At 51.3% G+C, this 15,000-nt stretch overlaps 1 protein-coding gene across 10 annotated transcripts in view; it reads right to left on the minus strand.

Annotated features, from left to right (window-relative positions):
• The window catches only part of NAV2 (neuron navigator 2), a 286,033-nt gene that overhangs the window by 61,399 nt on the left and 209,634 nt on the right, over positions 1-15,000 (minus strand). For all 10 annotated transcript variants that reach the window (XM_040327916.1, XM_040327913.1, XM_040327912.1 and 7 more), the window contains 4 exons: positions 10,706-10,844; positions 8,904-9,186; positions 7,375-8,065; positions 3,835-4,287 (listed from right to left, as the gene is read on the minus strand). In XM_040327916.1, coding sequence (XP_040183850.1) covers positions 3,835-4,287; positions 7,375-8,065; positions 8,904-9,186; positions 10,706-10,844 — 1,566 coding nt within the window. The remainder of the gene's footprint in view (positions 1-3,834; positions 4,288-7,374; positions 8,066-8,903; positions 9,187-10,705; positions 10,845-15,000) is intronic.

Genomic DNA, 15,000 nt, shown 5'->3' on the forward strand with positions numbered 1-15,000 from the left:
GTGCGGCTCTTTTTGATTGCAGTGTACTGGAGAAGGATGGGCCCCAACGAGCCGGCACCCCCAGGGGTCGTTGGGTAAGCCCGCCTGGTATCCTTTGATGTTTTGGATACACTTGGATTACATGCAGTAGAAGTGAGCACATAACTTGGGATGAGTAAATAAAATGAAGAGGGCTGAAATATTTGTTGTGTAAATGTTAGGAGGAGGATCGGAATTTTCTGCTGCATCCCATTTTGCTGATTCACCATCAGCTGCGAATGACTCGCCGATTCAGTCTCTCTGTGTGTGGATCACCCGGCAAAAGGTATCGGGTATGCCTGGCCAGGGCCGTCTTAATAGCATCATGGGCCCCTGGGCAAGGTAATGCTCTGGGGGCCCTACACTGATGACAGTGCAGGTAAACAGACATCAAGGGCCAGATTCTCAGTCAGCGGCGTATCTTTGTGCGGGCGTAACGTATCCGATTTACGTTACGCCTCCGCAACTTAGATGGGCAAGTGCTGTATTCTCAAAGCACTTGCTCCGTAAGTTGCGGCGGCGTAGCGTAAATCGGCCGGCGTAAGCCTGCCTAATTCAAATGTGGAAGGGGGGGGGCGTGTTTTATGTAAAACTACTTTGACCCGACGTGATTGATGTTTTTGCGGAACGGCGCATGCGCCGTCCGTGGAATTTCCCAGTGTGCATTTCTCCAAAGTACGTCGCAAGAACGTCATTGGTTTCGACGTGAACGTAAATGACGTCCAGCCCCATTCACGGACGACTTACGCAAACGACGTAACTTTTTAAAATTTCGACGCGGGAACGACGGCCATACTTAACATTGGTACGCCGCACTTATGCCTCATATAGCAGGGGCAACATTACGCCTGGAAAAGCCCAACGTAAACATCGTAACTTTACTGCGTCGGCCGCGCGTACGTTCGGGAATTCGCGTATCTTTGCATACTTGACACGGAATTAGACGGAAGCGCCACCTAGCGGTCAACAAAAAAATGCAGTTAAGATCCGACGGCGTAAGAGACTTACACCTGTCGGATCTAATGGATATCTATGCGTAACTGATTCTAAGAATCAGGCGCATAGATACGACGGGTCGGATTAGGACTTACGACGGCGTACATGGCGCTGCGCCGTCGTAAGTCCTTTCAGAATCTGGCTCCAAGTAGTTAGGAGGCAGACTGCCTCCCCTGTGTATCCATCACTTTAAGTGCCATCATGGGCCACCCCCCAATTTCAGGGCAGCGTGGGCTCAAGGACCTCATGCAGCTGGGGCCCCTGGGCAGTGCCCTCCCATTAAGACAGCCCTGTGCCTGGCATATAGACAGGATCTACCATACATGCCCACAGAGGTATCAATAGGCAGCACAGGATTTCCTCACTATGTTTGTATCCCGCTGATGGAGGTCAGGTGTGCAATGTGAAGGACTTTCCCAGAAATATTTAGAAAGACTGGGGGGGGGGGGCGGTCCAAATACTTTCATCTTATTGGCTGGGGCTTTGTTTAATCTAAAATCCTTCAGTTTAAAGCAGCAAAATACATTCAGGTGTATCAGTAAAAAAAAAAAATTCAATGTCTTACAGTTCATTGTCATTCTAAAGTAGCTACAGCCTGAATAGAAAAGCCTGTCCTCTACCAGCATGCTTCATTGAAGGACCCTTGTCCTCTGTGGGGAAGCAGTGGTCTCTCAGCAGAGGTCTGCCACGCCCCCCTGTGGAGTCAGAGCTTTGCTGACTGCATTCTAATTCAGTAGGAGGCGTGGCAGGCTTCTGCAGAGAGGCCACTGCTTTCCTACAAATGGCAAGAGCCCTTCTTTGCAGCCACAAGCCCTTCTTTGCAGCCACCGAGCTCTTTGACTAAGTACGGGACTGCTTTAAATGAAAACACGCCCCCCTGTGGAATCAGAGCTTTTCTGACTGCAGAGCTGTAGGGTCTAGTTCAGTAGCGGGCGTGGCAGGGTTCTGCAGAGAGGCCGCTGCTTTCCTACAAACGGAAAGGATCCTTCTCTCCGGCCAACAAGCTTTTTTCGACTGAGGATGTGGCTGCTTTAAAAAAAAACAAAAAAACACCCCCCCCCCCCCTGTGGTCAGAGCTTTTCTCACTGCAGGGCTATAGGGTCTACTTCAGTAGGGGGCGTGGCAGGCTTCTGCAGAGAGGCCACTGCTTTCCTACAAACGGCAAGGGTCATTTTCAACAGCCAACAAGCTTTTGGACTAAGTATTTGGCTGCTTTAAATTAAAACACACACCCCCCCCCCCTCCCCCACCCCGGTGGAGTCAGAGTTTTTCTGATTGCAGAGCTATGGGGTCTAATTCAGTAGGGGGGCATGGCAGGCTTCTGCAGAGAGACCACTGCTTTTCCCAAAAATGGCAAGGGTCCTTCTTTTGACACAGCATGTGGCTGCTTTAAAGATAAAAACATACTGCAGACACTGAAGCTCTTCACATTAGAACACCGAGTGAACCAGCTGATTATAATGGACATGACCCTCCCATTCAGAATCAGTGCTCTGCGCCCCGAGCCCGCCCTTTTTTGAAGCCTATTGCGCCTCTGGCTCTAATCACGTGCTTCAAAAGAAAATAAAAAAACATTCGAATTCATATGTCCGGCGCCCCGCATGTAGATTAGGGGGTCAGACGCATGGATGGGGGGGGGTGGCGCCCGTGCACCCCTAATGGACGGCACACCACTGCTCCAGAGCAACAAAAGGTAGGAATCTGCTACATAGTTTGTTGCAACCCCTGCAATGTACAGAGATCACCAGGGGGGGGGGGGGGCGGGGAAATGTGTTTTCTCAACACAAATGTAGGGCCATTTACACTACGCCGCCCCAACTTACAGGAGCAAGTGCTGTATTCCCCAAACACTTGCTCCGTAGTTTGCGGCGGCGTAGTGTAATTGGCCCGGCGTATCCCCGCGTAATTCCAAGGGGGCGGCTTGTATTTAAATTAAGCGCGCCCCCGTGCCGTTCGAACTGCGCATGCGCCGGGCTTAAAATAGCCCAGTGCGCATGCTCCAGTTCTCGGCGTAAAACGTCAATGACGCCGACGTGTGCGTCATTGACGTAAAGTCGTATTCAAGAACGACTTACGAAAACGACGTACCCGACGGGAAAAGACGACGCGGACCCGACGCCATACTTAACATGGCATACGTGGGACTGGCGTAAGGTTACCCCTCATATAGCAGGGGTAACCTTTAGGCCTACGCAAACGACGTAAGCGACGGTTACGCGACGCGATTTCGTTCGGGAATCGGCGTATCAGGCTCATTTGCATAAACAAATGAGACCTGAACGTAAACGCCACCTAGCGGCCTACGGCAAATTACATTTAAGATCCGACAGTGTAAGTGACTTACACATGTCGGATCTTCAGCGTATCTATGCGAAAATGATTCTAGGAATCACTCGCATAGATACGTGGGCCAAAAAACAGAGATACGACGGAGTTTCCTGAGATACTCCATCGTAACTCTACTGAGAATATGGTCCGTACTCTTTATGTCATGTTAGGTCACCTCCCTGCCCCCAGCCTGTGACTGGACTGTTAAGGAGCAGCAATAGGCTGGTAAGGTCATCCTTCTGCTCTGACTGGCGGTAAGCATATTTGCACATGGCACACCTGACTGATCCCAGTTGCTGCCCCTCCCCCTTATAGTCTGAATGCTGCTGTACAGGTGATTATAATGAAATTAAATAACATTTTGGTAAACAATATATAATAAATGATATATTTCTGCATCTGTTGGCGTTTTGTTTTCATATCTGCCTGAAGCTCAACCTAAAATGTTGAACGAGTCTGACCCACGCGCGAATAAGAATGCGGAGCGCTCACCTCTCTGACATTGCGGTCTTCACGCTATTCGTCCTGGCGAATCCAGACATGGAGTCGTCCCGGGGAGATGCGGTCAGAGCGCCGGGAGAATTGTTGCTGCTGAGCGAGATGTCGATGGATTCGCAGCTGGTGTGAAGGCTGCTGATGGACTGGAATCCCATCCCGTCCTTGCTGACGGCGGAGGAGCTGCTGGCGTTGGTGCCCCAGGTCAAGCTGTTGGAGGGTGCGGAATAGGCAGAGCCGGGGCTGGAGGCGAGGGGAGACGGGTTTAGATCCATGCCTTTCCCGTACAGAGGGCTGCTGCCTCCGCTGCTCAGGATGCCGCTGCCGGACGGCGAGTCTGGGTGAGAGGAGACGCTCATGGTGGCGTGGGGGTTGGAAATGATCACCGAGTTTTTCATGTTCTCCGAAGTTGTGACCGGGCCTGGTTTATTGGGCTTCCCTCCAAAAAGCCTGGAAAAATGGGAAATTAGAATGTTAAAGAGACCCTGTCACCTAGTGGGAGACAGGGAGGGGGCGGGACGAGCGGCATCAGATCACATACAGTGAGAATCTCCTGTTTATTTGGCGGCCCCTGTAATAGGAAGTCCTGTCTCCTGGGCCGCCATTGGACCACTGTTCTGTCTATCATTGGAGATTCTCACTGTATATAATCTGTTGGCACTTTTCCCCACCCCCTCCCTGTTCCATATGACAATAATTTTGACCATAGCTTGCTATATTATGTTTGATTCCAGATGCACTAATCAGGGCCGTCTTAATAGCATCATGGGCCCCTGGGCAAAGTAATGTTCTGGGGCCCCTACAATGGAGACAGCGCAGGTAAACAGACCAGATATCCCCCCAGCACTCTGACCCCTCTACACCCCAGATATCCCCCCAGCACTCTGACCCCTCTACACCCCAGATATCCCCCAGCACTCTGACCCCTCTACATCCCAGATATCCCCCCAGCACTCTGACCCCTCTACACCCCAGATATCCCCCAGCACTCTGACCCCTCTACATCCCAGATATCCCCCCAGCACTCTGACCTCTCTACACCCCAGATATCCCCCAGCACTCTGACCCCTCTACATCCCAGATATCCCCCCAGCACTCTGACCCCTCTACATCCCAGATATCCCCCAGCACTCTGACCCCTCTACACCCCAGATATCCCCCCAGCACTCTGACCCCTCTACACCCCAGATATCCCCCAGCACTCTGACCCCTCTACACCCCTGATATCCTCCCAGCACTCTGACCCCTCTACACCCCAGATATCCCCCCCAGCACTCTGACCCCTCTACACCCCAGATATCCCCCCCAGCACTCTGACCCCTCTACACCCCAGATATCCCCCCCAGCACTCTGCCTCTCTACACCCCAGATATCCCCCCAGCACTCTGACCCCTCTACACCCCAGATATCCCCCCAGCACTCTGACCCCTCTACACCCCAGATATACCTCCAGCACTCTGACCCCTCTACACCCCAGATATCCCCCAGCACTCTGACCCCTCTACACCCCAGATATCCCCCCAGCACTCTGACCCCTCTACACCCCAGATATCCCCCAGCACTCTGACCCCTCTACACCCCTGATATCCTCCCAGCACTCTGACCCCTCTACACCCCAGATATCCCCCCCAGCACTCTGACCCCTCTACACCCCAGATATCCCCCCCAGCACTCTGACCCCTCTACACCCCAGATATCCCCCCCAGCACTCTGCCTCTCTACACCCCAGATATCCCCCCAGCACTCTGACCCCTCTACACCCCAGATATCCCCCCAGCACTCTGACCCCTCTACACCCCAGATATACCTCCAGCACTCTGACCCCTCTACACCCCAGATATCCCCCCAGCACTCTGACCCCTCTACACCCCAGATATACCTCCAGCACTCTGACCCCTCTACACCCCAGATATCCCCCCAGCACTCCGACCCCTCTACACCCCAGATATCCCCCCAGCACCCTGACCCCTCTACACCCCAGATATCCCCCCAGCACACTGACACCTCTACACCCCAGATATCCCCCAGAACTCTGACTCCTCTACACCCCAGATATCCCCCCAGCACTCTGACCCCTCTACACCCCAGATATCCCCCCAGCACACTGACCCCTCTACACCCCAGATATCCCCCCAGCACACTGACCCCTCTACACCCCAGATATCCCCCCAGCACACTGACCCCTCTACACCCCAGATATCCCCCCAGCACTCTGATCCCTCTACACTCCAAATATCCCCCCAGCACTCTGACCCCCTCTACACCCCAGATATCCCCCCAGCACTCTGACCCCTCTACGCCCCAGATATCCCCCCAGCACTCTGACCCCTCTACACCCCAAATATCCCCCCAGCACTCTGACCCCTCTACACCCCAAATATCCCCCCAGCACTCTGACCCCTCTACACCCCAGATATCCCCCCAGTACTCTGACCCCTCTACACCTCAGATATCCCCCAGCACTCTGACCCCTCTACATCCCAAATATCCCCCCAGCACTCTGACCCCTCTACACCCCAAATATCCCCCCAGCACTCTGATCCCTCTACACCCCAGATATCCCCCCAGTACTCTGACCCCTCTACACCCCAGATATCCCCCCAGCACTCTGACCCCTCTACACCCTAGATATCCCCCAGCACTCTGACCACTCTACACCCCAGATATCCCCCCCAGCACTCTGACCCCTCTACACCCCAGATATCCCCCCTGAACTCTGACCCCTCCACACCCCAGATATCCCCCCAGCACTCTGACCCCTCTACACCCCAGATATCCCCCCTGAACTCTGACCCCTCCACACCCCAGATATCCCCCCAGCACTCTGACCCCTCTACATCCTGCTTTGGGGAAAATGCAGGGGCCCCCCATGCAGCTGGGGCTCCTGGGCAGTGCCCAGGTGTGCCCACTCATTAAGACAGCCCTGGCACTAATATATTCTACATGTCCCGCCAAAATGGCTTCTTCAGGAAGTATTTAAGTGCCGATAACATAACAAAGCCCCCAAAGGTGGCACCCAGATGGAGTCAAGGGCCAGAGATGGAGGGGAGACAATCCTAGAGAGCCAGGGGGGAGCAACGAGTCACCCCAACAGCCCAAAGACACAACCCCAAATCCCCCACACACCCCCACACTCTGGGTCAATCGTAGAAGGGACACAAAACGACACAGGACAAAATTGAGTTGAATTCAAATTCATGACAAAAATGGCTGGGAGGATAAAACGCCCTAAATTGGATGCAGTCAGAATCACGCACTATCAAAGTCCAAATTGGATCTATTTGGATGAAAAATGCCACTATCTCCACAAGGAGAAGACTCCCAGGCCCTTCTCTGGCCCTTGACTCCATCTGGGTGAAACCTTTGGCAGCTTTGTTATGTTATCCACACTTCAACACATCCTGAAGAAGCCATTTTGGTGAAACACGTAGCAGATATTGGTGCGTCTGAAATCAAACACAATATAGCAAGCTATTGTCGAAATTCTTCTGTCGAAGTTTCAATAGGCCTATAAAAATTGGGCATGCAGCCTCATACCTGCGTAAGGTGGGTGAAGATACGTCAGGGTATTTATTTCCTGTCTGGCGGGTACCACCGGGCGCTCCTTGTGACGCCGGGTTTAATTTCACAGAGTTGCAGGACGCTACACTCTCATTGTCCGAGGAGATCCCCTTCTCGCGGTCGGTCTGGTTTATAAATCCCGGCACAGAGTTTCCAAGGGTCACTTTTCCGGCCTCCCTCATTTTGGGGACGGGCAGCCCGGCGGACTTGCTGCTGATGTTGGAGTCGATGCTGCTGGTGCTCGATCGGTTGCCGGCGCCGCTGCGGGATTTGCTGGGCCGGGGTAAGCTGCGATATTGAAGGTTGGTCCTGGCACTCAGCTGTAAGTAGCCGTCGTCTTGGTTCTGCGAGCCGTCTACGCTGGCCTTGCGGTTCGCCGACCTGCCGATGAGCCCGGCGGATTTGGGCATTTTTCCTAAAGTAGCAGAGCCGCTGGTAATGGTGACGCCGCTGGCGGTCATGATAGGCATGCCAATGACCGTGCTTCCTGGTTTCTTAAAGCCAAACGTGTTGGTGTTTGTGATAGACCTTGAGGTATTGCTCGGAGGTTTCTTGGTCTCGTCTCCGCTGCTGCGGCCGGCGTCCGATGGGGAGCGCTTTACCTGCGCAGACTTTGGAGAAATCCGACCTTTCTCAGAGACCTTTGCATCGTCGGTTTTCCCGGTGCCTAGGAATATAAAGAAAGGAGAAAGCATTATTGATTGCTCTGGACATGTATAGCCAGATTCAGGTTGGGGCGTGCATCTTTAAGGCGGCGTAACATACCGTATTTACGCTACGCCGCCTTAAGTCAGAGAGGCAAGTACTGTATTCACAAAGTACTTGCCTCCTAACTTACGACGGCGTAGCGTAAATGGGGCCGGCATAAGCGCGCCTAATTCATATGAGGGGGCGTGTTTTATGTAAATGGGGAGTGACCCGACGTGATTGAGTTTTTTTAGGAACGGCGCATGCGCCGTCCGTGGACATATCCCAGTGTGCATTGCTCCAAAATACGCAGCAAGGACGTATTGGTTTCGATGTGAACGTAAATTACGTCCAGCCCTATTCACGGACGACTTACGCAAACAACGTAAAAATTTTGACGCGGGAACGACGGCCATACTTAACATTGACTAGGCCAGCTATTTGATGGAATAACTTTACGGCGGAAAACGCCTTACGTAAACGGCGTATCTTTACTGGGACGGGCGCACGTACGTCCGTGAATCGGCGTATCTAGGCATTTACATATTCTACGCCGAACTCAACGGAAGCGCCACCTAGCGGCCAGCCTAAATATTGCACCCTAAGATACGACGGCGTAGGAGACTTACGTCGCTCGTATCTTAGCCTAATTTAAGCGTATCTGGTTTCCAGAATACGCTTAAATTTACGACGGCGCAGATTCAGAGTTACGTCGGCGTATCTACTGATACGCCGGCGTAACTGTATCTAAATCTGGCCAGTAGTGTAGTCTTTCCTTCCGGCACTTTATAAAGGACCCATCATGAACCATCTCTCACCTGTCCCGGGTGTCTTTAGCGTCCCTGATGGTTTGGTGCGGGGTGTTGTTATCCCCACCTGGGCTGTCATCCCCCTCCGCCAGGACCCGGTCTGTGAGATGACCGTGTTCTTCCTCCCCGATGTGCTTTTGTCAGACTCATCCGAAATGTCTGAGGGGGTTTTCCTCCATTTACAACCAGACTCCATCTTCACTCCGCTATCTGAACCGCCATCCGACTTCTTCCGATCATCGCCAGGCCACAGCGCATTGCGGTCAATGTGTAGATGCTTCTCTGCGTCCGTCTGCAGGGAAGAGGAAGGTACAAGGTTCAGACATGACAAGACTTTACATATTCCCTAATAAAACATTTCTATATCTATATGTTATATATTATCTGACTGATGATCGGGGATCTCTCTCTCCTTTATATATGTGATCTGACTGATGATCGGGGATCTCTCTCTCCTTTATATATGTGATCTGACTGATGATCAGGGATCTCTCTCTTTTCTTTATATATGTGATCTGACTGATGATCAGGGATCTCTCTCTTCTTTATATATGTGATCTGACTGATGATCGGGGATCTATTTCTCCTTTATATATGTGATCTGACTGATGATCGGGCTCTCTCTCTCTCCTTTATATATGTGATCTGACTGATGATCGGGGATCCATTTCTCCTTTATTATGTGATCTGACTGATGATCGGGGATCTCTCTCTCCTTTATTATGTGATCTGACTGATGATCGGGGATCTCTCTGTCCCTTATATATGTGATCTGACTGATCAGGGATCTCTCTCCCTTATATATGGGATATGACTGATGATCGGGGCTCTCTCCTTTATATATGTGATCTGACTGATGATCGGGGATCTCTCTCTCCTTTATATATGGCATCTGACTGATGATTCGGGATCTCTCTCTTCTTTATATATGGGATCAGACTGATGATCGGGGATCTCTCTCTCCTTTATATATGTGATCTGACTGATGATCAGGGATCTCTCTCTCCTTTATATATGGGATCTAACTGATGATCGGGGCTCTCTCCTTTATATATGTGATCTGACTGATGATCGGAAATCTCTCCCTCCTTTATATATGGGATCAGACTGATGATCGGGGATCTGTCTCTCTCTTCTTTATATATGGGATCTGACTGGCGATCGGGGATCTCTCTCCTTTATATGAGTGATCTGACTGATGATCGGGGATCTCTCTCTCTCTCCTTTATATATGGGATCTGACTGATGATCGGGGATCTCTCTCTCTTCTTTATATATGGGATCTGACTGATGATCGGGGATCTCGCTCTCTTTTATATATGGGATCTGACTGATGATCAGGGCGCTCTCTCTCTCTTCTTTATATATGGGATCTGACTGGCGATCGGGGATCTGTCTCTCTCTTCTTTATATATGGGATCTGACTGATGATCAGGGCGCTCTCTCTCTCTTCTTTATATATGGGATCTGACTGGCGATCGGGGATCTGTCTCTCTCTTCTTTATATATGTGATCTGACTGATGATCGGGGATCTCTCTCCTTTATATATGTGATCTTGTTATCTCTTATTATTTTCATACTACAAACCTCTCTCTCTTATATTTCTGATATGTGTAAAATATACATTGAAGCTCCTGAAAAGTCCCAGAATCCTCCTCACATGATGTTTTCCTTTATTTCACAAGTAGTCTGTATCAGATCCTACTATCCATGTGCTGGTGTCCTATTGTTATTCCATATGTTTTGGATTCCATCAGGTGTTTGTGAGATGGTTATCATTAAACAGATGGTAGGTGGTCGGGTACCGTACCTGCGTGTCCAGGTTCTTCCTGGACGATGCCGGCGTGTTGGCATAGGAGCTGATGGAAGAGCTGGTGTTGATGTCATCAGTGCTGAGGTTGTCGATGGTATCGCTGATGCCGCTGCTCACCGAGCTGCTGTCGTCCCAACTGCAAGAGACACAAGAAGTCATTTTTTTTAATAAGCCAACCGCGTGGAAAATGCCAAAACAAACTGCAAAGCCCCCCCCCCCAGGGCTCCCAGCGAATCGCAGAACTCTGCGCCGCTATCACACCTCCCTGTACAGCACACAGACCTCGCTTGTTATGAAATAACTCACTGCGACCACACAGAACCCAACCTGGGAGGCGCCGAGGGAAAAAAAAACGGTTTTACTAGAGGAAGAGAAACCGGGAAATTTCCAAACAGACGAAGTTTGTAAAATGCCCACCTGAACTCCGGGACTTGCTATAGACGACGCTTACATTTAAATGACCCCGAAATAGCAGTTACCTCATTTTCCTAAACCGGTTTATGCAAAAGTATATATATATATTTTTTAATCAAAGTGAAGTTTGCATGAATATATTCCCGACATGAAACAATATACAGCAGCAGTATAATTTTCACAAAAGTTCCACCTTTTATCATTAACCCCTTGGAGCCGGCGCCTCCCAGCCCTTAAGGGTTTAGGATGCCAGGAGGTGGGGTTTATGATCACGTGAGCGCCGTGATTGGCTGTCACGGTGGTCACATGATCGGAAAGCTTTCCGTTAGCCGCCAGCTGCAGCTGCCCCCCCCCCCCCCCCCCAGTCCCAGCCTGGTTCCAAGTTAAAAATGAAAGAGGGGGGCTCTCAACTTGGTTAAAATGTACGCTAAAGGCTGTCCCCCTCAACACTTAAAGACACTGCGCCCAGGACTGCTGCCCCATTCCCCCTCCCAACACTTAAAGACACTGCACCCAGGGCAGCTGCCCCCCCCCCCAGCCTAGTTTCAAGTTGGGAATGAAAGAGGAGAGGGGGCTCTCAACTTGGTTAAATGTACTCTAAAGGCTACCCCCAACACATAAAGACACTGCACCCAGGGCAGCTGCCCCCCCCAGTCCCAGCCTGGTTCCAAGTTAAGAATGAAAGAGGAGAGGGGGCTCTCAACTTGGTTAAATGTACGCTAAAGGCTGTCCCCCTCAACACTTAAGGACACTGCACCCAGGGCAGCTGCCCCCCCCCCCAGTCCCAGCCTAGTTTCAAGTTGGGAATGAAAGAGGAGAGGGGGCTCTAAAGGCTGCCCCCCCAACACATAGACACTACGCCCAAGACTGCTGCCCCCCAACCATCGTAGTCCTGGCCTGGTTCCAAGTAAGGAAACCACATAATCATCAAACCTGCCATAGTTTTCTTGTAGAAGGAAAGTGGTTCACAAGCCAATACCCGTTAAATGATAGTTCCACTGAATTTACAGCAGAGCTCATACAAGATTAGTGCCAGAGATGCGCATTCACAAAAAGTCTGCATTTCTGCACAAGGATCCGGCAGTTAGAGAGATTCTGTAAGCAGGACATTTTCTTCTACAGAAAAGTCTGCAGGATTTCTAGACTCAGAACAAGTTCATGAGGACAAATAGCGGGCGTTTTATCTTCGATTTACTGTATGAAGTCCTTGTGATAGCCGTCCCTCTGGCATCTTGTATGAAAACAAGTGATAGAACGCAGGCTTCATTCCTTAAGTACAGAGCGCTAATCTCGTATTTCACCGGCGCTATTCTGGGCACCGGCCTGTTTATGTTATGAGGTCTGGAAGGATTTGGATCCATCTCAACAGTTCCGTCGGCTGCCAACAAAGGCAGGGCACGAGACCCTGAAAGGCGGCCCTGGAAGCGGGCCAGAAACATTGGTAACTTCACAAAATGCTGAGTATGAGCAACCCTGGCTTTACCAGCAGGGGTGGACTGACCATTTGGTCACTCGGGCACTGCCAGAGGGCCCCATGCCACTAGGGGGCCCCATCAGGGTTGCCAGCCTCAGTAAAACTAGGGACAGTAGGTCAAGTTTATAGCTGCCCCACCTCTCCAGTGCCTTTTCAGTGTGTGTATGTATACTGTGTATGTATACTGTATGGCCCGGATTCACAGACATAGGCACATATTTAGGCGGGCGTAGCGCACAGAGGCAAGCACTGGATTTACAAAGCACTCGCTGTTAAAGATACACTGGGTTTCCTCGGCGTAAGCCAGTGTAGGTGGAAGTGGGCGTGAGCCATGCTAATGAGGCGTGACCCCATGCAAATGATGGGCCAAGCGTCATAGAAGTACTTAAAATGAACGGCGCATGCGCCGTCCCGTGGCCGCATCCCAGTGCGCATGCTCAGAATCACGTCGAGACAACTGCCTAAGATACATCGAAATACTGCCTACGACGTGAACGTAACCTACGCCTAGTCATATTCACGTACAACGTAAACGACAAAAGATACGACGGCTGTGTTCCCTGGTCCATACCTTTGCATGAGTTGTGCCTCCTATATGGGGAATAACTTTACGCCGGACGTACGACTTACGCAAACCGCGTATATGATGCGCCGGGCGCAACTACGTTTGTGAATCGGCGTATCTCCCTCATTTGCATATGTGCATAGAAAATCTATGGGAGCGGCAAATGCGCCCAGCGTAAATATGCGCCTACGATACGACGGCGTAGGCAAGTTATGTCAGTCGTAAGAAGACTATTTTCAGGCGTATCTCAGATTGTGGGCACGGCGCACAGATACGACGGCGCATAGTTACACTTACGCGGCGTATCTCGAGATACGTCGGCGTAAGTGCTTTGTGAATCCGGGCCTATGTGTGTATACTGTGTGGCCCCATAATCTCCTATTGCCCAGGGGCCCCATAATCTCCTATTGCCCGGGGGCCCCATGAGTTGTCAGTCCGCCCCTGGTCAAATGCCCCCATGGACTGGCACTGCTACAACGTGTCAAACGTAGCATTTCCTGTGCCCAGTACAAGAAACAGAACCCATCTACGCCCATTAGGGAGACAAGAGTGTCGCCAACTTTTAGCAGGACATGCCTGAACAAGGACCTTCATGGCAGGATCACCTTTTAATATTAGTTGCAGATGTAATAATAGGGACATTAACATTTTCCTTCTACTTGAAGTTGGACACTCCTGCTGCAGAAGCCTCTTTGGTATTTGCCATCATGGCGGCCTCCTGCGATGAGCCCCTGGGTTCCAGCACTCCACAGACCCTATTAATTACACACTGCTAACTGGAAGAACTCGTTCCAGGGCAATTGTTTGAGACAATAGCTCCTAAGAGGCACGGATGTCTCCAGGGGAATGTGATAGAAGGAAGGGGGGAGGAGGAGGACAGCACTGTGATAATCTCTGCTAACAGGATTAAGGTGACTACAGCAAGAACTGGCCGCAGTCTCTGTGCCGTCATCCGAACACTTGTTATTTCACAGGTTATTCGCTAAACGTCCCAAATATTTCATAAAACAACGTAGTCAGCGATATTCACAGACAATAGCAGCTGGCAGAAACCCCTCCGGAATTCCAGGATAACATCAGTAAATTCTGTGGTTCTCAGTGCTAAATTCTTCATAAAGCTTCCATGGCCCAACAGTAAAGAATACAGTTCTCACTCACACAAGTAATGCATGGGACTCTGCACAGGACTTGGGGGTTCTATAGGAGATGGGGTATCTGCAGGGACCTGGGGGTCACTGTGGGAAGGATGGGGGTTGTAGAAGGATTAGGGGACTCTGCACAGGACTTGGGGGCTCTATAGGAGATGGGGTTTCTGCAGGGGCCTGGGGGTCACTGTGTGAAGGATGGGGGTTGTAGAAGCATTAGGGGACTCTGCACAGGACTTGGGGGCTCTATAGGAGATGGGGTTTCTGCAGGGGCCTGGGGGTCACTGTGCGAAGGATGGGGGTTGTAGAAGGATTAGGGGACTTTGCACAGGACCTGGGGGCTTTATAGGAGATGGGGTATCTGGAGGGGCCTGGGGGTCACTGTGTGAAGGATGGGGGTTGTAGAAGCATTAGGGGACTCTGCACAGGACTTGGGGGCTCTATAGGAGATGGGGTTTCTGCAGGGGCCTGGGGGTCACTGTGCGAAGGATGGGGGTTGTAGAAGGATTAGGGGACTCTGCACAGGACTTGGGGGCTCTATAGGAGATGGGGTTTCTGCAGGAGCCTGGGGGTCACTGTGCGAAGGATGGGGGTTGTAGATGAATTAGGGGACTCTGCACAGGACTTGGGGGCTCTATAGGAGATGGGGTTTCTGCAGGGACCTGGGGGTCACTGTGCGAAGGATGGGGGTTGT

This window comes from Rana temporaria, chromosome 11 (genome assembly GCF_905171775.1).
Source record: "Rana temporaria chromosome 11, aRanTem1.1, whole genome shotgun sequence".
Lineage (NCBI taxonomy): Eukaryota > Metazoa > Chordata > Amphibia > Anura > Ranidae > Rana > Rana temporaria.